The 27406-nt window shown below is 42.3% G+C and overlaps 1 protein-coding gene across 1 annotated transcript; it reads right to left on the bottom strand.

Moving 5' to 3' along the window:
* Positions 1-4496: 4496 nt before the first annotated feature.
* On the bottom strand, positions 4497-17150 carry LOC124262198 (oxalate:formate antiporter-like). Its single transcript, XM_046696654.1, has 12 exons — positions 17042-17150; positions 15941-16160; positions 15533-15659; positions 12512-12634; positions 11853-11992; positions 11193-11322; positions 10447-10535; positions 9321-9450; positions 8712-8834; positions 7728-7937; positions 5269-5368; positions 4497-4772 (listed from the first exon to the last, which is right to left on the bottom strand). Exons 1-12 carry the CDS (start codon positions 17148-17150, stop codon positions 4657-4659), a joined length of 1617 nt encoding a protein of 538 aa, XP_046552610.1. The 3' UTR covers positions 4497-4656.
* Positions 17151-27406: the final 10256 nt, after the last annotated feature.

Genomic DNA, 27406 nt, shown 5'->3' with positions numbered 1-27406 from the left:
TTCGCTAATTATAATTCTGAAACGTTGCCGATGAATCTAGAATCGGTTGGGATGTTTTCGAAAATGCACTTACACGAACACCGTAGAGCGCTTTCCGCCATATTGGATAGTGTTTACAAAATCACGTTTCGCGAAGGCCGGTATTGAGACGCCTATTACATCACGTATATTTCATATTCAGCTTCGAAAAATGCATCACTGAATTCCCCATACATTTTAGAATCAATTTGAAACTGGTCTGTGTCACCAATAATAACTGTCTAGATAAAATGAGACGAAACATATTGGGTGTGAAAACGAACGCTGTGCTTGAAAGACTGCGTTTGTGTGAAATGTAAACAAAGACAAATTCCCGATTTTACACTGCGCAGCATTTTCTGAAATTTTTCAACATTCATCCGTCTATTCATTGCTTGCAATGGCTCAATACCTTTAGAATATACATGGAAAGAGTATCGTAGCAAGAAATAGGAAATTATAAATAGATACAATGCAATGATTTGATAATTCATAAGAAATTGTCAAAGTTTCCGTGCAGCGTGACGCCATGACTGACGCCAAATCACGCAGAACGACAACGGTAATTATCTGCATTTCTGTCCTTTTCTCTTACGTATAGTGAAAACGATAAAAACATATAACAATACACAGATAGTCAGAATCATTCTGATTACTTACATCTCATATTTATGTACAAACGATCCCTGAATCAGTGGAAGGGTCCTCGCAAAATCCTGTGTACCCTTGTCAGCAAAGCCGCCATTTTGTAAGAAATCGGTCAGCGGTAGTGATGTCATACGTCAACATTGTTGTACATATTAGGCAATTTCTTTGAGGTGAAGGTCGGTTGAACAAGAGTAAACACAATCGCCATATCCTTCCGATTACACTGTCAGTATTATGATGTATATTTTGCGGATAGTTCGGATACTTTTTCATGAAACTGACTTCAGTATCTACATTTAGCCTTGTTCAATATCATATCATACATGCATATAGGGTTTACGGTGTTTTATTCTTTGAAAGTTTTTGATTGTTTGAATCATATTTACATAAGAAATTGACATATTTATTGCAATACACCATATTTTAAACCTTTACACAAGTGTTAGAAGATCAAACGTAGCCATAACTGCAATTACTTTAGTTCCTATGATGTACAATATTCAATTTATTTGGACTAATATTGCAATTTCATATGAACAGGTTAATGAACGGTGATATAATTCAACCTTATATGCAAAACTGATAATATTCATGACAATGATTTATATATGGTATGAAATGTACATGCACACATATTTAAAGGAATTGTCTTGTTCATTGCATAATTTTGTGTCGTTTTATAGACAAAGAATGATGCATATAGATCGGCAAGGTGCGCGTTTGTTGGAAACGTTTTATGATTCTCTATCATTGTTTTCGATAATATATATTCAATTCATATTCGATTAAATAATATTGTGATGACAGGATATCAAACTCTAACTACTTATAGGAAAATTGTTGAAAAATATATATACCATCTCATGTGTTAATTCGGACAAATCTTATATCCATATTCTAATATATAGTTCCATATATAAAAGCTATCTTTATGCATCTTTCATTGCATACGTATGAAGAGAAATAGCTTCATAATCATAAACAAACAAAATTCTTATCCCAAACAAAATATTCGGGTGTTGTGAAATATTATTTCTATTTACGTTAAATTGATGCCAAACAGGTGCGCGTGTTGGTCACAATAAGATACGCTGTCAAACTGTCTAATTGTTGATATATTCAGGACACTATTTAAATGGAAAAATCAGTCATTTTATGTTTTGTCTAAAGAGTGTTAAATTCTGACATAGAAGTCTAGACCTTTTACACAATGAATGGATATTAAGTGAGATATATACTAATCAGCATACCAATGTCGTCGTTTTCCAACGTCGCAAAATGCATAAAACAAGCGATGACGTCAACTAAAATGTTGTATTATTTTCAGCAATTTCGTTACATTTGAAGATATGGCTAGTACTCTGGTAATAACGATGCAAAATTAGTCAAATTACATCTACACAAACAGGAGAATATGGGAATCTAAGAACTAACTTATATATCGGATAGGGCCATCCAAATCGCTATTACGTGCTTTCACATGTAATACGTTGTCATCTTTTCTTATAAATTGTGAAACTACCAAAGCGCATCCGTTCACATTGGGGAACTTTGAATTGGAATAGTGAGGTTCACCATGAATATAAAATAACGAAAATATAGCGTCCGTATCCACAACACATTTTCTCCAAGTGATCTGAGTTACATTGACCTAGTGTTACGCATAACGGAGTTATGCCCCCTTATCATTATACGTTTATGACCTCTCTGTCGTCGTTTGACGTCATAGAAGAAAATACATTTTTGACATTTATTGCGAGTCATTTTTAATGTTGAGCGTATAACGTTATGCACAAGCACATAAACCCAATTCATATACACTTATGTCGTTCAGATATCAGGCTGTATTTTCTTCGCTCACACTTTCCGTAAAGATGCCCCATTAAAAAATTCGTAGCACAGTGCTTTTATCGGTGCGCGATAAAAAGCGGAGAAATTTACTGTTTTTTAACGCATAACAAAAATTTGGACAACATTTAGCAAGGTCTATTTCTCAAACCGCCAAGGTAGTTGCACTTATATTTATACCAACGGATAGGAAATTTAATATTCTACATTTCTGTGTAATTTTATAGCCTTACGTAGATCCAGGACCACGCGAGAGCAATTCTCGCACAACGTTCACTTTTCAAACTGTATGAAAATGTGCGCCTGAAAAAAAACTCGGCAGCCAGGGGTCATATGAGCGAAATATTCTCAAGCATGACGTTAAACCCAATTTCACCTCACCTCACCTTATTCACATTACTCCAAGGTACCTGGTAGGGAAATCAGGGCTAGAACTTTCCCCCACTAATCCTACGGCGTAGATGTTGGCCATGATGTCAACCACTGGTTTGTCTGGGCCCCTTTTGGTAACAGGCAGCCGTTATAAGGGTAGGAAATTGCCGAACAACTTTCCATTTCACGCACATGTCTCATGTCTCGGTGTGTTTGTTTCTGTGTTTGGTTTTCTCACAAGACGAAACCTTCAGAAACGAACATGTGGAATAACAATTGATAAGATTTCAACTATTCTTTTGGATAGTTCATAACTTTTTCAAAAATCATCTTTGAATGTTGCACAGGTTTTTGGATGCTGGAACGACTGTTACTGTTGATGCAGGCACGCCCAAACCCACTTTTGGCGAGGGTAGCCCACTGCACAGAAGGTGGAGCAGCGCCTGGCTGACGGTGGTGATGTTCGGGAGGATAAGGAGGGGAGGGTGACTGATTGACTGACTGAGTTAAGTTTTACGCCGCTTTTAGCAATATTCCAGCAATATCACGGCGGGGGACACCAGAAAGGGTGAAGGGTGGCGACGATGTCTGACATTATTCCTTCGCAGCAATTCACAATCATGTAGATTCAATGATTTAAACACCTAAGTGTGCCTTGCAAACACTAGACGTGAACTATACACCGTCTGAACATGTCACAGCTAACTCAAACCTTTCATATCTAACACTCTTCTATTTCCCTATTTATATCTGCAATGGGATGTAGAGGTGTAGAGGACATGACTGACATAAACAGATACATTAAGTTACGATCAGCAAAATTAAACAGTTTGAAGAAGAGAGTGTGTATGGTTTTACGATGCTTTTAGCAATATTCCAGCAACATCAGGGCGGGGCACACCGGAAATGGGCTTCACACATTGTACCCACGAGGGGATCGAACCCGGGCCTTCGGCGTGACGAACGAAAGCTTTAACCACTAGGCTACCCCACCGCCCCGAAGAGAAAGGGAGGAGTCTTTGTTTCATCTCTACATCTTTATTGCCAGCACGGTATCGGACGTGGTCGTCAATATTTATCAATATCAGCAGCGTTTAAAAGTCCCGCCAGCCCGACCGTCCGGAACGGTCTATTTTCGTCTCGGACGGTCAAATTTCAAAAGTAGCCTGTCCGGTGGTCTGGTAGATATTTTTACCCCTAACAGTAAAAATATAATAACATCTGACAGGTTCTCTTGTCGTCAGTTTGAGGTGTTTAGGGTATTATGATGATTATGTTAAACTACTTACGATTGGACAGTTCATGTTACGATAACCAATCACAACACGTGTACTTTGAGTTTACCTAAACTCGCTGCATTGCCTGTTGGTGCTATGTAGCCTACAAACAGTAGCCTGACTTACCTGATTTTGTTTGTTTTTTATTGTTGAAAAATGGAGAGGCAAGTGTGTATCCGGACTTGTTATTTTTTAAAGTAACCAGTCCGGCTGTCTAGCTTGAAATTTTGGGAGTTTTAAACACTGATATCAGTCACATTACTTGTCAATCCTTTCACTGTCAGTTGATACACCATCACCTCAACAAAAACATCGACAGCTCACATAGACCGATTTGTTTTATTAGAACATTGTACAGTATGAATTCTTCCTATGTACATGCGTTTTACCTGGTTCCATCTACTGTGAGCGTTGTGATAAAACGCTATTATTCCAACAGAGCACAATTGTCACTTCCCTAAATTTCCTTCCGACTGTTGCTCAGTTTCACATTTTACAGACGGGTATCAACAGACGTGTTTGTATTCTCGACGTGTTTGTTTCCTAACTTTTTATCCTTCCTCTTGGCCAGTCGGTACTGTACAAGCATTCCACAACACAAACAGAAACCTGCAGAAACGAACCAGAACAATACCAAATTGTAAAGAATTTGTAAAGCATTTGTAAAGCATAACGCCCTATGATGGCAACCATGAAAATTTAATGGATTTCAATGGATCTAAATGCTGGGGGAACTACTAAAAATCATTTTAAACCAATATAGAACAAGTGGGTATTTATGTCTGCAATATATTATGGCCTATTTCTACGATTAAGTGACTGTTATTGCTAAACAGTTAGTTGCTAAAGTGTTACGAGTACAAACGTATGTGAAGACGCAAGATGAAAGCCTGACATGATCCATGTCTCAGGCAATTAATTACCCCTTCGGCGAAATACTTCGTACTCTAATAGGCCTGCTCACAAAGCTAGAATAAGATTCAAAGTGTACCTTGGATTCGTAATAATGGTCATTGGATTCCAGTACGTGTCGACGTTACAAACACAAAAACAAAACTTATCCCCTTAATCCCTAAATCCACTGTAAGTATATTTATGTACGTACTGAACATGATCCCTCCGGCTCCTATGTACAGTATCCCTTGCCATCCAATAGCGGATTTCAGCTGTGACGTCAGGAGCGCACCTGCCAGCTGAACTACAATCTGGAACAGAGAGGTCCAATGTATATTTTGTGGTCAAATGTCGATTTTTCTGTTCTTTTCTGGGGTAATTTCTTTTTGGATAAAATCTCTTTTTTTTGAAACTCCTATGATATCATTTGGTGGGCGTCATACTCTTCAGAACCACATTTGGCAAGACGATAGTCGTTACAGTTTGTTGTGCCTGCAACTGAAAAATGTTGGAAACCGTTTTCAACGGTGTCGTCTCAGGACGCCGACCTTTCGATTTTCCACTAGTCTCAGGACGCCGACCTGCGGTTTCCTTTGAAGGTTAGGTTCTGACTAGGCGTAATTAGGGTTGCGGATAATCTACTCTAGATGTTTTGATAAGGTGAACTCGTCGCACTAGGTGAACATATCGCAGTGGAACGCAGTGGAACCACCACAACTCAGATGGGCCAAGAACCAACAACAACAAGGTGGTCTAGTACGCTGCTGTCCAGAAGCGTCCGTCCAAGAAGAAGAAATACAGGGACTTGGAGCCACGACTGGATGACATACGTCACCAACTCAGACAAGGGACACTGTCCGTGAGACAGTTTGCTGATTCAGCATTCCACCTGTTGCATTTGGGTTAAAATCTGTGGGTCAATCTCTGACAAAATGTGTGCTATATGTATCATGAATACGCATCGGATATGCGATGTATTTGTTAAAAATATCTTGTGTGAATCATTGTAAAAAAACCGTTAAAATCTGTAGACTGAGTTTGTAGATGAGTGCTTCAAGTATGGAAATAAACTGATAAAAATATAAACTGTTGTCGTCTTCTCATTAGGTGTGCTCTCATCCGCATAATCCGGATTAGTCTCTTCTGCCAACTCGTTGATCCTTCATTGTCGTCGTAATCCTTTATTAATTGGCAAAATGAAACTAGTCTCAGGACGCCGATATTTTGTTTCCACTCAACCGTGCAGTTTGGTCGAAAGGTCGGTGTTATGAGCCTGAACCTTTTCAACAGAACAGCCACTTAAAGTTAAGCTGTCATGTGTTGTATACAAGCTCCAACATGCCTTCTCTCTCGGTTGAGCGTGGTCTGGACTGATACCTGAGCTTAACGACTATCGCAAGTGAAAATGTGGGGCTACGACAATCCAAGTGCAGAACTGTTTGTGGGTCAATGTGACCGTCTCGTGGTCAAGGGACAGAGCAGTAGGTCATTGATTCGATCACATACACACGAATGTGAACACTGTTGAACATTTAACCGAACTCCAGCGAACAACGGTACACTCGTGTCTACTTAGGTACACACGGAAATAGAGATAAACATATAAGCGATTTTGTGTAACTTTGAACACAACTAAGGTTTGATTGTAAACTATTCTATAACTATCGCTTTCCCAACTTTTTTTTTCCAGCAGTTTTTGTGAAATCATCCGAAATAGATGAGTTTATAGGAGAGCAAATCGTGTCATTTTACCCCTTGAAATTTCATCGAAGTCGAAACGGATATTCTTGATGCAAGCTATACTATGCAAATGAGATATAATCTCCATAGGTTCGCGTACATGATATATTTCATGAAAAACATCATATACCATTCATTCTTTATTTCTTTTATCCTAATTGATATACAAAATAATTGATTTAGGGATGCCTGTATTATTTTCACGAGCTCATTCACAGCTTTGATTGTCAATTGCACAATCGCTATGGCAACGCACGTGCAAATGCATCTTCCCATCTAAACAGTGCTGCAGGTTGTTGCTACCACCCATTGTTGATTGTGACGTAAGTTATAACATGTTTCTAAATTTGTTCAAAATCTGCAATTTTTTGTTGTTTTTACCTGTAAAATGGCAATTTGGATGGTGATTAGAGGACCAAAATGAAAAGGCCTAGTTGGGGAAAAACATATTTATTTTAATATTTGTTAAAACTACCTATTTTAATGAAGTAATACACAAATAAACACCATTCCATTTGCATGGGTACTTTAATAATATATATTGACTTGTGCTGCTCACGATGTATGCTCTATTGAACATTTACAGTTACCACTGAAGAATAGTGTAGCATTCCTGTTCGTTATATCAAAACATGTATCTGCTGATCTGCACCGGTTTTCTAATTTGAAATAGACGACCCTGTTTTATTTTCGAAATATAAGACCTGTATTCTAAGATTTTGTATATAGAGACTGGAAAGTGTTTGAGCTGCTGGCGCAAAACAAGATATTCTAAATTGAAATTATGAGCCGAAATATGTTTTTTGTGCAACAGTTTGTGATGGCAGAAAATTTGACAACGTCTGTACTTAGATTTGGATGCACCAGCGTGTGGCTGAGACTCTCCCTGTAAATGACAGGAAGAATAGGCAGTTGATGTCGTAAACTCACCATGCAGGTGTAGAGTAGGCCGTAGTTGACGGTGTAGTACTTCTGACCATACAGCGAGACTGTCAATGAGATCATTAGGGCGTAGAATCCCGAGATTGTCCCGTAGATCAGACACAGCCAGATCATCAGCATCACTTTCCCGCCATATTCACACAAGGTGAAGGTCGCTCCTGCTGTTCCAAACACCCCGATGACAATAGTGAGTGATTCCTGTGTGAGAGGTATTCGGGTGATTAACGTAAATCATTCATACATATATAACATATTTGTAGGAAGTGAAAGAACGCATGAAGAAGTTTATTCTTTGATAAAGTAGGTTATTCTTTCATATTTTTAACCGTTACCGTAAATGTTTGACACTTTCAGAAGCAGGTAAATGACAGTGATGGCAAATTATTTTATGGATGGCCATTTCTACATCATTTTACGACATTTCGTTATACAGTCAAACACTGTTGTATAGAACTTGATGTGTCGAAGGTTTGTCTAGAAGTAAAAGTTGGGTCACAGCATATTCCTTATTTAGTCATCATGTTGCGGCTGTGTCGCACCTCGGATAACTCGAAGTATTTACGTGGGTCCCTACAACTTCGACGCAATGCTTTGTGACCGTAGCTTCTTGTACCGTTGTCAGACAAGAGTGAAGAAAGACAGAACAGAAAAGATGTACCAAATACAAAAACGTAAAGGGATTTTTCATCGCTTGTCCGATGAAGGATATATTTTACATGAACTTGTTGAGAATCAAGAATACTTCATCAAGAGATCTTGTAAACATTTATTTACATCCTTAAGAAATGACGATTTTCGTTCTACAGAAACTAAAAATAGGATCATGTTCGTTTACGGACTATCCACCTAAAACTGAAACATTCATTTTTCAATTACTTCAAAAGCGGAATTTGGAGATTCGAATTCCAGGATATGAACTAAAAGTAAACTATTTTAACTTTGACTCCTCCCGCTAAACACCCCTGGACCTACCCTGTAGCCTATCTTGTCCCCCACGGCTCCCCAGACCGGTCGCCCCAGAGCATTAAAGGCCGATCCGACAGAGCCGGCCAGAGCCAGAAAATGGTCATCTATGATAAAAGTCTGGGAAAATGTCTGCAATGAGGTAATGTATATTCCTTTCAAATCGATATTGTTGTTAGTATTTTATATTCTTTAGTTTCTGAAAAAAGTATTCTTATTACACATGAACGCACGCACACACACACACACACACACACACACACACACACACACACACACACACACACACACACACACACACACACACACACACACACACACACACACACACACACACACACACACACACACACACACAGAGACATTTATCCCAATATACCAAAGAAGAGAAGTACCATGGCTGTCCACATTGAAACCAGAACAAATGTACTTTAAAAAACATAATCCATGCATCCTGATTTAATCAAATGTAAGTTGAATGCTCAAATGCAAAATTCGCCTTCATTATGACGCTTGTATTGTCAACACAATGTTCACACTGTTGGGATTACAAGCCCTGTTGGCTGCAATGCTGTACAAATCGTTGTAAAATCCCCTCACTCACTCTGCCACTCTTACCTTGTAGAAGTTCGTCACAAAGAAAAAGCCAAGGGCCACACAGCCGTAGATGACCCACAGCAAGTAGAACAGCTTCGACCGAAGAACCTGACGTGGAGTGTAGTTGCCATCGTCGTCATCAGTGTCACCACTGGGGACGGCCATGCAAAGGTTGGTTAGTCAGCATTGCCTCCATATATCAGTGGGCAGTTACATAATACAGTTATTAATATTGTTGTGTTCCGTCATATCTGATGCAGTTCCCTATTTTGACCTATGAATCGAAAAATGACTTTTTAGACAATTTTTCCAATATTGACTTTGTTCATAGAAGCGTCTTATGAAAAAGGAAATGGTTTTTGTTGCATGTATCACAGTGTCGAGAAAGGGAGGCTCCCCTATAGTTGTTTGGTTCATTACGGTCAAGAGAAGAGGGTTTCAGAACAGTACACACAGGACGTTGTATTGACTGGAGGCAACATGGGCTGTAGGCATTACATGAAGCCGCCCAAAACATTTAACGACAATAATTTGGAATCGAATCAAAGAAAACTTGTTGTGTTTCTGGTATATATCGGTTCTCTGTTGAACTACAGTATCTGTCGATTATCTGCAATTTTCTGCAAGATCTGTGACAACTTTCCAGTGACCATGAATCCGTAATTTACCGCCCTCATATTTATTTTATAGTATCACGTTTTGCTTCATTTTTCCTTCTGTAACTCTCCCCAGGAGGAGTAATGCAGACATATCTGTTAATACTTAAAGTAACATTAAATCAATTTGCCTTTGCAAGTTTTTGATATTTTATAATGTATCATATTCACAGAAGAACATCGTCGTGACGTAGATGGCCTCGACCAGTGCCGTCTCACCACTTTCAGAAGGCGTTGCCAAAATTGTCATAATTCTCCACCCATTTCAAACAATACTGGTCGATGGGGTAACCAAATGGTCACGCTTAAGACCCGGGTTCGATTCCCAACATGGATGCAATGTGTGAAGCCCATTTCTGTTGTACTCCGCCGTGATCTTGATGGAATATTGCCAAAAGCGGTGTAAAAGTAAACTCACTCACTCAAACAATAATACATTTACAACTTGATTCAACACTTGACTACCAATCGTCCATCATAAACAAAGTCACCTGTCTGTGCTGGATACGGTGTCGAGATCTTCTTTCATCTTTTCATCCGGCATCTTCTCTTGATCAGGGCTCTTCTCCACGTTGACTTCCTGTACATGTATGGTCATATCGTCACAGTACAATGTAAAACATTAATGTTAAAAATGTGAAAAAAATAACCTAACATGTTATTTTTGTTTTAAACAATTATTTTCGGTTTAAACAAGAAATGGTTCCAGTATAGTTTTTATTGAAGCAATTTCTTATGAGTAACAGATTCCTATAGTTCCTAAAACAAGAATATCTTCACAGACTACTTACTTAATCGTTGAAAACAATGTAGGCCATGATAGGAAAAATGTGAAATACGTCAGCGCAATTATATAACACAAGCGTCGAAAGTAGTCCGCCAGGAGGCGTTGCATAACATTTTTGTTGTTTTGTTTTATGGAAACAGAATCGTCAATAACCACAGCCAAACTCTATGGAATCACTTTTACTTCATGTGAATGCCGTAAATTTCATTATCATATGTCAATTCATGTTAAGTATATCCGTTGTTTGAGAATACATGTCTCAATAAGCCTTTATAGATTCCTTAATTTTTACAATCCTGAACACACATATTGGAAAACACATACTAATGTATTCTTTTATACAAACTAATAGTGTAATACGCACGTTCTTATTTTCTTTGTTATTGACTTGTTCAAGGTTACGGAACGAAGGGATTGGCAGCTAATACAAGAGATACAAGATATAGTAACCTGTGTGGGCGTGTCTGTGGGCGTGGCTATGAGGAAGAGGACGGCGAGGATCTGTATGGCTGTGTAGACCCCGCCCAGCAGCAGGAAGCTGTATGGTACCCTGTCTAGAAGGGAGCTCTGTGTGAAGTACCTAGACAGGATACAATCGGTATCAATGTGTAATTACGGAAATAGTCAGTTTATCTGTGAGTTAAGGTTATAGAAGTTACGTGTCTCAAACTGTATGCTAAACAGCTAGCGGTGTGATCAAGGACACTATACTGCTGCCACTCACCCATCCTCCAGCCAAACACATTAACTCACGGTAGTTTCCGGAACACAAGAAGTTTGTTTCATGTTTTTTGGCTACAAATGTTGACATAAGAACAAATTCTTCTTGAAAATATATCTTTTTACGTGCTTTATGAATCGTTTGATTTAAGATTTTTACTGTATATCACCATTAATCTCAACTTCACCGTGTATTCTTCACGAGTTTGTGTAAAGACGCTCGTTTGCTGTTTTGACAAACAAATCACAGTCTGGTTCCATCGAAAGAGAAATAAAAAGGCGAGTTTTGAGACCAATGATGAACACATATCAGACCCCTGAGAAAGGAAATAAACTCTTCGTTGCACGTGTAACACCAACGCGGTTTGGTGAACAGTTAGAAACACTTACAAATCATCTTTGATTGTTTCATCAGGGGAGAAGTTGTCAGGGTTGATGAAGGCCGTGACGACCTGGTTGAACACGAAGGTTCCAAACCCGATTCCACAGATAATGATGCCTGTCACGAGACCTGATCTGTTGGGGAACCACTGAAACAGAGGATGTTTGTATAGTGTGGATGGATACTTCCGGTTATCCCGGGCTGAATGGTTTGTAGTCATCCCGCACTAACTGGCCACCATATTTCGGTCAGCGGCATGCTGTAAATCGACCTGGTCATCATGATGGCAGACAATCCACCGAGTCGCTGCGATATTATCATATCCATTATTCGGTTGCCTTTGACAAGCAATGCTCAAAGTTGCTTGTCCCAGGGAAGCTCATGATTGAAAACAGGAATTACAAGTATCAGGAAAGATACAAGTTGTTTACATCTGACACAATCAACGATTCGATTTTCCCTCTTTCAAGAACAAGCAATAGCATTTGGTGCTTCAGGGTACACCCATCAGAATAATTATCCGGAACTCTTATATACATTAGCCTTATACGATACAATGCCTTTGACATTTTTTGTTAAACTGACGTAAATTGCCCAATAACTTCTTACACGATGCGGTTTCACCCCCATGACATTCCTGTCAAGAGTGAATCTCTCTCTCCTTTACTCTTTTGCCCCTGCCACGTCGGTATTTTGAAACTGACCTTGAGGGCACAGCTCCAGAGTACGCCATACTCTTCCCAGCGCCATTGAGGACGCCATAGGTCAAGGTCGTCAAAAGGAGGGAATGCTGCATGGCAGGCAACCAACCAAGTCATCATGATGGCACGCAATCAACCAAGTCACCATGATGGCACGCAACCAACCAAGTCTGCATGATGGCACGCAACCAACCAAGTCACCATGATGGCACACAATCAACCAAGTCACCATGATGGCACGCAACCAACCAAGTCATCATGATGGCACACAACCAACCAAGTCATCATGATGGCACGCAACCAACCAAGTCATCATGATGGCACGCAACCAACCAAGTCACCATGATGGCACACAATCAACCAAGTCACCATGATGGCACGCAACCAACCAAGTCATCATGATTGCACGCAACCAACCAAGTCACCATGATGGCACACAACCAACCAAGTCACCATGATGGCACGTAACCAACCAAGTCATCGTGATCGACTTAGTCACACATCTGACACAATCAATCATCTAATTTTCCCTCTTCCAAGAACAAGCAATAGCATTTGGTGATCCAGGGTCCGCCCATCAGAATATACTAACGAAAAAAAGTAACTGTGAATAACATTAAATTGCATAAAATAAAGGTTATTTGAAAAGTTATAAAATATCCCTAAATAAACATGTAGCAAAGCTCTTTGCATGAAATGTCATGTCACCTATTTCGCGAGGCACGCGCACTTTGTGCACAATGAACGTGCTCACCGTTTGCATGCTTTTGACACCTGAAGTCCACACACCTGATACTTAAAACTCAAGAGCATTTTGATTATTCTCTAGCCTCTGAATCTTATGGAAAAGGTAAATTTCATCCAAAAATGCGCGAACGGGGAGACATCACATCTCATGGTCGGACACAACTTGTCATTGTCAATGGCAATCTGGCAGGTCTGCGATACACGGATGAGATCAGTGGGCCTCATGTGCAGCCGTTCATTCAAGGACAGAGACATAGATTCACGCTTCAGCAAGGTAATGCCCGTCCAAGTATCGCTCGTATTGTGACAGATTCCCTGAAACAGCAGAACATTCCGGTACTACCCAGACCAGCTGTTTCTCCGTATCTGGCCGCTATCGAGCACGCTTGAGTTGAAATGGAGCGACGTTTACGTCAAGTCCAGAATCTGAATTGGGACAAGCGTTGGTTCAGACATGGAACAACATTCCCCAAGCTTTCTACAATCGCTTAGTGTCGTCTATGCGTCGTCGTTGTTAAGCCTGCATCAACGCTAATGGTGGACACACACGATACTGAATTTGTGAACTGTCTTTTAACACCACATCTCTTCAAGGACGTGTCACGATGCCTAGCGTCAAATCACACAGATTTCGATATTATCTTGTCAACAGTTCAATAATGATTAAGGATGGAAAACGCCACAACTCACGTTAACATGTTTTTGCATTAAATATGACATAACATCAAATAATGCACAGTTACTTTATTCCGGTAGTATACAGTACCCGGAGCTCTTATATATGCAAAGCAGCAAAAGAAACGTCAGTTTGGAATTTTCGTTCGCAGAAACGGATAACTGTGAACTCATTTAATGTTTTGATTGTATATTGTTGACAACATCTCCAACTTTACCTGAGCCAAACTCAGAATGGAACCCAGGAAATGGTCTCAAAAACGCATCCTAATCTCGGAGATAGTACGGTGTTCTCCATGTTTTTCATGCACCTCATGCTGCACGTGCTGTTCACAAGGACCAGCCCTATAAAATGCACCCCCAAACCTGGTGGAAACATTCACATTACAACATCAGCAGGATGTCGTGACTCACGGCAGCTGAGAGAAACCAGGCGCTAGGAAGACTTGAAGCTGGCCACACTGCACACGCCGTTGCCAATCACTACCAATCAGTACTGATACAGTACGCCGACGTCTCAACACCGGGAACCAAGTACGCCGAACCTTCATTGCCGTAGACATTACCGTGGACCTATCCTTACCCCTCGTCATCGGCGTGAACGTCTACAGTTTGCCCTACAACACCAAAACTGGCGATACAGGCAATGGAGAACTGTTCTGTTCACAGATGAGAGTCAGTACTGCGTATCAACTACAGATGGCAGAACAAGAATATGGCGACGACGTGACGACTCAGACCAATGTGTTATGAAAAGAGACTCATGGGGAGGTGCAAGCATCATGGTATGGGGTGGAATAGGTTTGAACCAGAAAGTGGGTCCTGTGGTGTTCCAGAACCTTGGTCCAGGGAGAGGATGCGGCATCACAGCGGTGCGCTACATCGACCAAGCTCTCAGACCCCCAGTCATACCACATTTCGCACATCACTGGAACAACATTTTCCAGCATGATAACGCCCGGCCCACACTGCCAGAGCTTCACGGGACTTCCTACAGCAGAACGGTGTCAACATTATGCAGTGGCCAGCCCTTGGTCCTGATTTAAACCCAATTGAACATCTTTGGGATGAAATTCAGAGGAGGCCGAATAATGTCATACCAAGGCCGAACACAGCCGATTTATTGCGACAGGTCTTTCTCAGAGTGTGGTTCCAGGTGCCAATGGCCTTCATCAATCGATTGGTGCACTCCATGCATAGACGCTGTGCTGCAGTTATCGCCGCGCGTGGTGGTCACACTAGATACGGAAGTCAAGAGTCTGAATGGACTGCAAACGTTCACGTAATGTCTTGGAATTGTGCTGAGTTATTCATTGATGTGTCAAGAAATCTCATTTTGAATTCGTACTGACGTTCGTTTTGCTGCTGAGTATACATTAGCCTAATACGATACAATGCTTTTAAAAAAAATTTGAAACTGACGTAAAATCCCTTTCACTCAGCCCAATAACCCTTTTGAAAGTTTCCTAACACGATGTTGTTTCTCGTCCACGACATTGCTGACAAGACTGAGTCCATTCCTCCTTCTCTTATTGCCCCTCCCACGTCAATATTTTGCAACTGACCTTGAAGGCACATTTCACAGCTCCAGGGAACGCCATACTCTTCCCAGCGCCATTGAGGACGCCATAGGTCAAGGCCGTCAAGAGGAGGGAATGTTGCATGGTGAAGTAGGTGAGGAGCATACCGGAACTGGAAGAGAGTACATTACGTATTGCTGTAGCACAGATAACTTGTTACGGTCTGTTGAGGTTTGTTACCGCTTGTATGTTTCAGATGGAGGGAAAACAAAAATAAGAAAAAGGGCAAACAGGATTCGAATCCACAATCATGGATTTCCGGAAGTCTAAACAATGTAGCTCTGCACAGCCTATTCAGACGCTTGACCGACTGAGCCAGCCTAGTCCTCTGAAAAGTGGAAACTGTGTTTACAAAACTAAGAGTTAAGATCTACACTGATTGTGGAAGAATACCTGAAGATAAGTCCACCAATCAGCGTACAAATCCTTGGAGACAGTTTCTGTTCTATCCAGCCTAATATGGGCATACAAAATGCCAAGGACAAATAGTTCGCTGTAGAGATCCAAACAGTTTCTGAGTACGTAGCGTCAGTCGACCCACTTCTGGCACGCAGAAATGACGTCAGATAGGGTGTCATGTTGCCTGGAAACAAGGGATGTGATTGTGTATGTACTGACGGAAAGAAAACAGGTGAACGTGTCATAACAAAAAGAACGTTCTCCCATTTATTTGACACTTCATACTGAAGATGTCGACATTTTACTCATATGTATATGGTTAACTTGTTGATGTGAAAACATGATATTAAACACTCCTTCCATCACTGTAGGATTATAAAAAAATCCACTCCATTGATGAGATTTCTGCATTGTGGGGTAGATTCCGGTGTGCTCTGCTATATCAGTGTATGTTCTGGAAAGTATTCTGCTCTATCGGTAAGGGCTCTGGTATATGGACTTCTCTAGAAGAAAAGGTTCTGGTATATGTTCTGCTCTGTCAGGGAAGGTTCTGTATATGTTCTGCTCTGTCAGGAAAGGTTCTGGTATATGGACTTCTCTACGAGTGAATGTTCTGGTATACTGACTCTCTACAAGTGAAGGTTCTGGTATATGGACTTCTCTACAAGTGAAGGTTCTGGTATATGGACTTCTCTACAAGTGAAACTTCTGGTATATCGACTTCTCTATAAGTGAAGCTTCTGGTATATGTACTTCTCTACAAGTGAAGCTTCTGGTATATCGACTTCTCTATAAGTGAAGGTTATGTGTTTGTGTCCTGTCCCTGTGTCCTCCGATATCGATGCTTGTTTTGTAGAATTATTTTGTGTTCTTCATTGAGACGTGTTCCTGTTGCTATCAAACCATAGTTAACTGGACTGATAACTGTTAACTGAATAACGGGATTTTACATATTCATGAACACTGACACATGCAATATACACGACTGTTTTGTTCTGGAACAGCATTACCGGCTATATGGTTTCAGTATAAACCATATTACAATATGTGGAGCAACGGTGAGAGGAATACTTGTTCTCCGCACAATTAACTTACCAAAGATGTATCCGGTGCTGAGGGTGCTATGAATTAGGAACCCGCCAATTACAGTCAGCATACCGCGGACAGGCAATGTGCGCAGGCGCGACAGGATGTTCGTCACCATCTCGGACATACTTTCCAGGTCTCAGTGTCTAATATGTAAGAACATCAAAACAAATGGAGTATATTTCATTCCAAACTCTTAATTCAATTACATAAAATCACTCATGATACCAGTAGACATTGGATAACAATATCAGTAGATATTGGATAACAATACCAGTAGATATTGGATAACAATACCAGTAGATATTGGATAACAATACCAGTAGATATTGGATAACAATACCAGTAGATATTGGATAACAATACCAGTAGATATTGGATAACAAGATACAGTCGGAAGCTGCCGAAACAAGAACTCCACCATGAACATAATATTGGTTATTAATGGTCAAAGGTTCAAGTCAACGTGTTCGTCAACTTCAAATCCAAACACCACTTTCATGGAACTCTGATCTACTCTCACGTATTGGTGGAACAACATATGTTGAGAAGTCATTGTCACCTCACCAGAAGAATTCAAGGAAAGTCCGGCATGTCTGGTCAACAGGGGTGGTCATGCCCGATATCGACTGCTCATTGCCAATTTTCAGTTTTTTATCCCCAACCTATTTAACGATAGCTGTATCGATCACACGTTCTCTGGGTAGTGTGTATACTCTCCCAAAAACGAACCGCATCATGAAAATAGCAATTTCATGTAGCAATGAATTAAAACTTGATTCATTTTACAAAAGGTTTTGCTCTGTTTATGAGTCCTATGGTGTTTATGTTTTGAAACATCACAACAAAACGCACCATCCGTAAAATACCCGTATTTAAAATCATGATTTGCTATTTCGGCGTGTAGTGTCACAGAATACACAATTCACATGTAATGCACGTGAAAGTTGAGGATCAGATAGTCTCAATGATGAGTATAAAAGGTTGATCGCTGTCTGTCGATTATTCACTGTATTGGGAATATTGTTGACGAACGCAAAATGCCACGTCTAAGTGAAGCCATCAGTCATATCGCCATTGGTTTGCTTGAAGCTGGCCAGTCTCAACGTGCAGTTGCCCGACGCATGAATGTTCACCAAAGCACCATTTCACTGCTCTGGGAGAGATATCGGCGGCAGAATGGGGTAGCAGATGCCCCTCGTAGTCGACCACCTCGAGCGACCACTGCGGCGCAGGATCGCTACATCCGGGTACATCACCTGCGTCATCGAACAGCTACGGCGACCATTACCGCTCGACAAATACCCGGATTGAGGAGGCTTTCTGCACAGACCGTCAGGAACAGGTTGAGAGAGGCTGGTTTACGTGCCAGAAGACCTTATTTTGGCCCTGTGCTTCGACAACAACATCGTCGACATCGAATTCAATGGTGCAGCAACGTTCAGGCCTGGAACCTACCGAATTGGCGTTGAATCTGGTTCAGTGATGAATCACGATTTCTATTGGAAAGACGCGATGGAAGAATGCGGGTGTACAGACGTCGACGTGAACGTTTCGCCGACGCTTGCGTTCCCCAGTTGGACAGATTCGGCCGGGGAAGTGTTATAATGTGGGGGGATCACCTGCCGTGGGAGAAGTGATTTGGTGATGATCCAGGGTAACCTGACAGCTCAACGGTACTATGACGAAATCCTACGCCCACGCCTCCTTCCAATCATTGATCGCCAGAGGGAGTTGTTTCAACAGGACAATGCCAGGCCCCACACAGCACGTCACACTACAGGCTTCCTCCAGAACCACAACATCAATGTGCTTCCCTGGCCCTCAAGATCACCGGACTTAAACCCGATCGAACATCTGTGGGATGCCCTGGACAGACAGGTGCGACGCCGTAACCCTCAGCCCCAGACACTTCAGCAACTCGCACAGGCACTACAGGCAGAGTGGGCTGCGATTGGGCAACACGAGATTCTGAGACTTATTCACTCGATGCCGAGGCGATGCCGTGCAGTTCTGTATGCCCACGGTGAGGTACTGACTTCAGCGCCACCACACGTCTCCATGTGACATTGAAACAGACTTTCCTCGAGTTAGTGCCAAAGACGGATAAGTCTGCATTCCCAGTGTGCAATTTCGCTATATTTCATTGACTCATAAAGCCTATCAGCTGCTTCAAAATAAACATAAAAATACAGTTGAAATTCCTATATGCGTTTCCATTTTTGGAGAGTATATTTTGAACCCTTTTCTATTGTCATGTCAATGCTCGGGCTGAGCATGTAGTTATTTGGTATATATGACGCTGTAACTGGGGAGATCTATATTCGCTATATATGTGTCACCGTAACTGGGGATTTCTATATTTGGTATATGTGACAACGTAACTTTTAGAGTTCTATATTCGGTATATGTGACACCGTAACGGGGGAGTTCTACATTCGGTATATGTGGCACCGTAACTGGGGAGTTCTATATTTGGTATATGTGACACTGTAACTGGAGAGTTCTATATTCGGTATATGTGACACTGTAACTGGAGAGTTCTCTGAACTCAAAAAGAAATATCAAACGTCAGTCTCTCCTCCCCCCTCCCTGCTGCCGTTGGGAAAGGAGAAAAGGAAGAATGGGGACACCCTCTGACTCTATGTCCCATTCCATATTTATATCCACATCGACGACATCTTCTGGATGAGCAATACTGTGCAGAAAGCACAATTTTAAACTTTGGATATCAAAACAAAATTGAAACAGACAATTTTCAAATCGAGATATTTCAACTCAACATTTCCTGTTCAAAGATAATCCTAAACTTAAAGGGCAATAAACCAAGGCTAGAAGTACAGTTATTTTAGGGACGAGGGACATGGACGCGAAGCCATGAGGTCTTGGCTTCACACCCTCTGCACATGTACTGGTCTATAGGTTCAGCTGCAGACGGTGTAATATTGACACAATCTTCATGAAACCACACAAAAAACAGGTTTCACACTGAATCATTAACTTCCCATCGTCGGGTTCCCGGCACCAACAATGCAACTCCTCACATGATAGCCCTTCTTTAGGCTTAGGCTGACCCCTGTGTCGGTGGGAGTGGCATCTCCAGCGGAAATAGATAAACCTCCAGCGGAGGTTTCTTTGCTGGAGAGAAGGGATTCCCTTAAACGGAGAGCCCATGTTGGAACATCAATGCCCTGATACGGCTTCAGACGATCATGATTCATGATGGTGTTGGTATTTCGGTTTTTGACGCGGTATAGCAGTGATGAAATACGCTCTGCTATAACACAGGGACCCTTCCAAGGAGTCATCAGCTTTTTGCATTTTCCTTTTATGGTGGCTGTGTCCATCACCAAAACAAGATCACCGACATTGTACTGGTTCAACAAAATATTGACATCAAAATCCCTTTTTGCGGTGTCCTGTGTGGTCTGGAGCATTTTACGAGCTGTCTCGTGTGCTGCACACATTCTGTCAGTCATAGTCTGGACGTAGCTATCTGCATCCAAGTGATTTTCCTGCGGCAACACTGGAAACATTAGGTCTGCTGGTGTAGTGACCTCACGGCCAAGCATCAGCTTATTGGCTGTGTACCCTGTACTCCAGTTGACCGCACTGCGTAAGGCAAAAGCAATTAGTGGCAGGTGAACATCCCATTCTTCCTGATCCTTGATGAAGCAGTGGACAGCATCCATGAGTGTGCGATTATAGCGTTCTACCTGGCCGTTTGATGATGGGCGATAAGGAGTTGTCCTGGTTTTGTGAATTTGGAGTGTGTCACACATGGCCTTGCACAACCTACTCTCAAAATCCCCACCTTGATCAGGGTGGATAGCAAACGGGAAGCCAAAACGGGAAAAGAATTCATTGACTGCAGCGCGGGCAGTTTCCTCAGCCCCTTGTGAAGGCAAGGGTATACATTTGACCCATTTGGAAAACTGGTCTACAATCATCAGAATGTGTTCATTGCCACGAGGCGTTCTTTGCAATGGGCCCAGAAAATCTAAATGAACCCTCTCCATAGGAGCCCCTGCATCGAAATTTGTCATGGGGTGTTTTGCCTTCCTATTGCCCTTCTTTTGCGAGTTACACTCAGAGCAAGTGGATACATGAAGTTGAATGTCACGCGACATGCCATACCAGTGATAATTGGGTTTGAGCCTAGCCTTGGTTCGCTTCTGGCCCTGGTGACCTGCTGAGGAATATTGTGATGCAAATAGAGAAAACCATGGGGAAGATCCTTCGGGACGACCAATTGACGTTTGGAGTTCAGGGTCATATACAGAATGCCGTCAGAAATGTGGTACAACTCCTTGTTCAGGTAATAGAATTTGCTTGCTGGACTGGATAGATTCAGATTACTCTGTGTAGGTTCTACACCATTCAACAAGAACTCCAGAATGATATCCAGATCTTTTTCATTCCTCTGAGCATTGAGAATGCTATCTCTAATGTGGGTGCGAATCTCATCCTCAGAGAGTACCAGATCACCCTTGAGAGCTTGCCTGACCCTGAAATCTGAGTCTGTTCTGGCAGATACGGCGTAACCCTCATTGATGGACGCACAGCCTCCAGCGGAGGGTAATGCTCCTTCAAACACCTGGTTTTTAGTCAATCTGTCGAAAGATATATCCAGGGCACCATCAGGGGTTACAAGAATGTTGACACCTGGAGATGCTGACCTGAAATTCGGAGACTCGCTCACGTTCCTCACTGATTGGGAGTCTGTCGGGTCGCACCTGAAACTTGATTGGTCTATGCAGAGAGGCTTGTCATTCCATGCTGGAGATAGCGATTCCCTTGTGGATTGAGTTTCGCCTCCATTGGAGGGTGATTGAGTGGTCAAAAAAGAGTGCTTGGTGAATGGGATCTTCGGGGAACTTGGGACCCTTGGACAGTGGCAGCACATCATCAACAGACTGGCGAAATTCATACCAGTTCTGGTGAGCCTTCATACAGTACTTGCAGCCATGGCAAGGGAGCTGAGATGGAAGGACATCAGTGTCTACATTTGGGCAGGCTGTCAGAGGTGGACGGCGGGATAGGGAGTCAGCATTACAGTGCTTCGAGCCTGGCCGATGAACGACTTTCATGGAATAGTGGCTCAGTTCCTCAAGCCATCTGGCAAGCTGGCCGTTAGGTTGTTTAAAATTCATGAACCACTGCAAACTGCTGTGGTCCGTTCTGAGCATAAACGGTCAGCCAATTAGGTAATGCCGATAGGCCCTGGTGAACTTCACAACAGCTAGCAGCTCCTTTCTCATAGTACAGTACTTGAGTTGTTCTTTTGACAGAGACAGGCTTCCATAAGCGATGACCTTTCCAACACCATTCTGGACTTGACTCAGTTCTGCGCCGAGAGCACAGTCAGATGCATCAGTGTCTAAAATGAACGGATCATCCATCTTGGCAATTCCCAAAACTGGAGTGGACAGCAGGGCATCCTTTATTGCTTGGAATGCCTGGTCACGTTCATCAGTCCAAAGGAAAGTTTTCCTACCCATCACCTGGTACAATGGCAAAGCCAAGTCAGCATACTTTGGTATAAACTGACGATGATAGTTTGCCAGTCCTAGAAAGCATTCAACTTCCTTGCAAGAGTTTGGGGTTGGCCACTGCTCCACTGCACTGACATCAACTCCTGCTTCCAGGCCACCTGGACCAATTTTTCGTCCCAGGAACTCGACACTCACTTGAAAAAGTTTGCATTTCTTCGGCTTCAACTTGAGTTGATACTTCCTGAACCTCAAAAAAACTTCTTGGAGGTTGTCAAAGTGGCAGTCAATTGTATTCCCCAGAACCAGTGTGTCATCCAGGAAAGCCAAGACCATTTTCCAATTCAGCCCAGCTAGAACTAAATTGATGACACGATCAAAGGTGGCTGGGGCATTACACAGACCAAAGCCCATCTTGGTGAACTCGAACAAGCCATATTTAGTGATAAACGCAGTCTTGTGTCGGTCCCCTGCTTTGATAGGAATCTGCCAGTATGCATTATTGGCATCAAGCTTTGAATACCACACATTGTCGGAGAGTCATTTCAGACATTCTTCTATGAGTGGCAGAGCAAATACTGTCTTACGACATCGTAGATTGAGCTTACGGTAATCCAAGCACCACCTTACTCCACCACATCTTTTGCTCACTAGTACAGGTGCTGCTGCCCATTCTGAGGTGGAGGGTTGGATAACCTGAAAATACAGCATCTTCTGTAGATGACTTTCCTCCTCGTGTGCAAAGCTTGGCGGAGTTCGTCTCATCCATTGCTTCACAGGTGCGGCATCACCTGTGTCAATAGTGTGCTCTATGGCTGTGAAGTTGCCCAAATCCATGTCATGGGAAGCGAACACATCCTGGAATTCAATGAGCAGCCTCTCAAGCTTTTTCACATTGTCTTCTGTGAGCTGTGGTGAAGATCGATTGAGGAGGTCTCGAATGTGCTCTGGTACAGAAGTAGCTTCAGCTGACTGACGAACACAGGACAAATTGTCTTGATTGTGGTGAAATTCGGGCAAATCCCCTCTTCAAAGTTGGTACCTCCTGTGGTGGATCAACCTTGTCAGCCTTGTCATCATTTCCATAGTCAGCTACAAGATCAGCTTCAGAAACTCTCGCCAACAGCTGACCTTGGGAGAGTTTAATGGCTTCATCGCCAAGGTTTACAACACAGACAGCTGGACTGTTCAAACTATCGTGGAACGTCCGAGGAACCACCACGGATAAATCAGGGGCTGGTTCAAGTAGGTAAGAACTCGCTTCAGACAGACATATGATGTGTCACACACGAGAGTTGTACTGCTAATATGGCAGGAATGAAAACTTCCTTTGTGAGATGGACTGGAAAAGATTCAAATGAGGGTGCCTTTACAGAAAAGATAGCGGAAATGTATCGCCCTCAAGCCTCAACCAATCTCCATCAGTTTCAATGCAACAGTGATGAGACTTCATGAAATCAAGTCCAATAAGGAGATCCTCCTCTAATGGGGCAACATGGAGTAACTCCTGGAACATTTTGTTTCCAATCTTCACAGTCACTGGTCCGACCTCTTTTCCTGTCATGACCATATTCTTTCCGACATTTCTAATGTTGATGATTTCCAGCATAGGCAGGGTTGGATGAAGTTTCCTATATATGTCCTCAGCAAGAATAGTCACAGACGCTCCAGAATCTATAACGGCAGGGACCTTCATACCTTCCACTGTCACTGGTAACCAATAGCTGACATTCCAACCCTTTAGCCTGATTGATAACAACTTTTCTAGTGGGCTTGCAAACACTGGGGCCATCACTGGATGATATACCATTCTGGGCCATTGGTGGTAAATCACTTTCCTGAAATGTGGGGAGCACACTTTTCCATTAATGGAAGTAGATCCACCTATGGTTGTCGATTGTTCATTGTTGGATATAGGAACAGGGGTAGGTTGAGATGAGATTACATCTGAAGTCATGTCGGCCGAAGATGAGATGATACCCTCAGGCAACGACTGCCCGACCAAAATGTCTGAGTCCTCCTGCGGAGGGTCCATCAGATTAGCTCGTTGACAAGTTGGGTTGTCATCATCCTCCTGTTGTGGTATAACAGAAGTTTGTGCATCCGGACCTCAAGATTGTGGCAGCAAGCCACACGCTGTTACAGGAGGCATCCGATCCTCATGTTCCCTTACCAATGTAGATGGGGTGGGACTCAGTTGCTCTGGGACACCCTTCATAAAATCCCTGACCGACTGCAACAGTTCCTGCTGCAAATACTTGTTGTTCTTCCTAAACTCTGCAAGTGATATGAGTGAGGGGTCATGATACAGCCTCGATGAGTCAGATGATACCCCAGACTTCGGCACAACTGTGTCTCCACCTGTGGGGATTACTGGGACATCGAACAACAACTGACGGGAAAAGTCATCATCAATAATACTCAGCAGAATCAAAACTTGACTGAGGTTCGGCATGTCCGGAGATGTCAGCAGACTCTGACTCTGTGTCTGGAATTGTGTCCTGCAGTAGTGATTCAAGTTCAGGGTTTATAAGAACATCGCTTTCTGCATCGGACAAATCTGAAGCTAACTTGGTGCTGCATTCATCGCATCCATGCGCTGAGGAAACAGGCAGTTTGGGCCCATCAGAGAAGTCGACATCACACGGATCATGTTCATACATGGGCTCACAAGGTGGACTTCTGGTGGTTGAAGTAATCTTATTTACCGCGAAGGTATTTGGTCGTGAAGTCAAACTTGCTGAAAAATTCCTTTACAGCCTTTGTCTAATCCTCGAACTCCTGGCCCCACGGCACCATGTGATACAAATCTTGTCCAGAACTAGCATTAATTTCTGCCGCTGCAAGTTGACGAGTTGTCACCGACAATGGAAGACCTTCTCCACAATTGTACGAAACTGTGTTGGTGGAAACAGAATCTCCAACGGACATCGTCATACGTCCATCAGAATGCGGGTCACAGTCAGCAACTTCTGTTGGCGGTGGCTGGCCTACTGATTGTGTACGGGTCGGCTTTAGGCCAAATGATCCGACCCCGGTCTGTTTAATGACTTTTCATGAATGGACACAGATTTTGATATTTTCGGGCAATCTCGAATGAGATGGTTAGGGTCCTTGCAGTAAAAGCACCCAGAACGATCTGGCGAGTAGGAACGCTGTCTAGTTGCTTGTTCCGGTACTCGTGAAATACTCAGCTGATCAAACCTTGTGGCCATTTGCGACAATGCGGCAATGACATTATCTACCGCGTGGTGTAGATGTTGTCACCGGTGTTGGTGTCTGTACCTGAGCAGAAAGTGTACTGTCAGGCTGCTGTAGATCCCTCCTTGGAGACTGTGTAGACATGCAATCCTCATTCCCTCCTGATAAAGAGAGAGATTGTGGGACCTCCCGCGGAACATCAGCCCCTGTGGAACATATGGACGTCCTCTTGAGGAAAGACTTTGCGTTGACTTGTCAAACCCACGAGTTCGCCTTGCAAGCAGATCTTCATTTTCACTGTCGTCCTGAAAATAAGTCTCTGAAACTCGGCGAACTTGTTTGCGGGACATCCACTGATTGGTGTCGAGTGCCCAATGGATGATGCGAACAGCTTAATCCACTGCCTGTGGTCTCATGTTAATGGCCAAAGCCCCTGCATCAGAATCAAAACAGCCTCTACAAATATTGTTAATTGCCTGTGTTTCACGATAAAACGCAGGGCAGGTAGCAAAAGAGTAGCTGGCTTGTAGTTTCACACGGTCCGCAAAGTCTCTAATATTTTCATCTCGTCCTTGCATCAGATTGTCAAACTTTATTGACTCTTCAGCAGGATTCTCACCAGCGGCATAACGAATCCGGAAATCTGATACTTAAGTACTCCAAGGAATAGTTGACAAGGGTCTATCACCAACCAACAAGCTGTAGTACAACGCAGCACCACCATGGTGTTAGTGTACAAATTCCCTCTTTTTCCTTTCATCATCCCAACCACTTGATTCACCAAAAGATTCATATTTCAACAGAAAGGTTCTCCAGTCACCAGATCCGTCAAATGTGGGAGGCTTCGACAGTGTCCGTCAAAATGAGTCCTGCTCTCATTGAAGTATCTGGTGGAATGATTCACAGTGCGGTTTTCAGCGAGGTCCTGGTATGTGCGGCCAAACTTCTCAAGTTCAGCTGTGCTGAACTGGTTGAGTGATGAACGGTATGTGGTACGGGACCATAAAAGCATACACAAATACTTTTTATCTCCCCTGTAAAAAGAAAGAGTAAGACTATGGAGTATGGGGTCATGCTATATAAGGCAATCAATCAATAAGTATCTATTCCATAACATAACTACTTTTCACCTCACCTGTAAAAAAGTAGCTATAGTCTTACTCGAAAGAGGAAGACTATGTGGTACGGGGCATGGAATCAATTAGTATCCTATTAATTTGTAAACCTATAACTTTTATCTCCCCTGTAAAATAGTTTTCCCGAGGAAGACTGTGTTTATGTCTTTTTCTCACCATGAGAATGTCACATTTCATGAAACCAAATGGTATCAAGTCCCTCGATGTATGAAAGGTGTATGTTACGGGTTAGATTACACAATACTATATCTATTACATCATCTTATGTTTAACATGAAGGATGTTTGTCTGAATTACCGAAAGAACAAAAACCTATAGAATTACAATTCACGCCTACTGAGCATGCTGTAGGTAAATATTTGAGAGGTTGGAAGATGGAAGTTCAAAGATATAAAACCATTGGTATTTGACAAAGTAAACAAAGAACTGAAAGATTTAAGAGGTATTTAATTTCAACGCACGTTAAACATGACACTAGAGAAACAACAGTCGAATGAAACAACTGAATACACCAATGTTTACTTCAGAGGTAATCAAGAAGTTAC

The sequence above is a fragment of the Haliotis rubra genome, unplaced genomic scaffold (genome assembly GCF_003918875.1).
Source record: "Haliotis rubra isolate DU_JTF1 unplaced genomic scaffold, ASM391887v1 Scf827, whole genome shotgun sequence".
Lineage (NCBI taxonomy): Eukaryota > Metazoa > Mollusca > Gastropoda > Lepetellida > Haliotidae > Haliotis > Haliotis rubra.
Note: the sequence above shows the minus strand (reverse complement) of the source record. Positions and strands in the feature narration are given on the sequence as shown.

Bases quoted from the DNA above. Each gene is read 5' to 3' on its own strand.
- LOC124262198 (XM_046696654.1), bottom strand. From the start codon at position 17,150: ATGGTGACGAACATCCTGTCGCGCCTGCGCACATTGCCTGTCCGCGGT. The intron at 11,323-11,852 runs GTAAGTGTTTCT...TATCCTGTCTAG, and splicing joins GAAACAATCAAAGATGATTT to GTACTTCACACAGAGCTCCC. The intron at 10,536-11,192 runs GTTACTATATCT...ATACATGTACAG, and splicing joins CCACAGACACGCCCACACAG to GAAGTCAACGTGGAGAAGAG.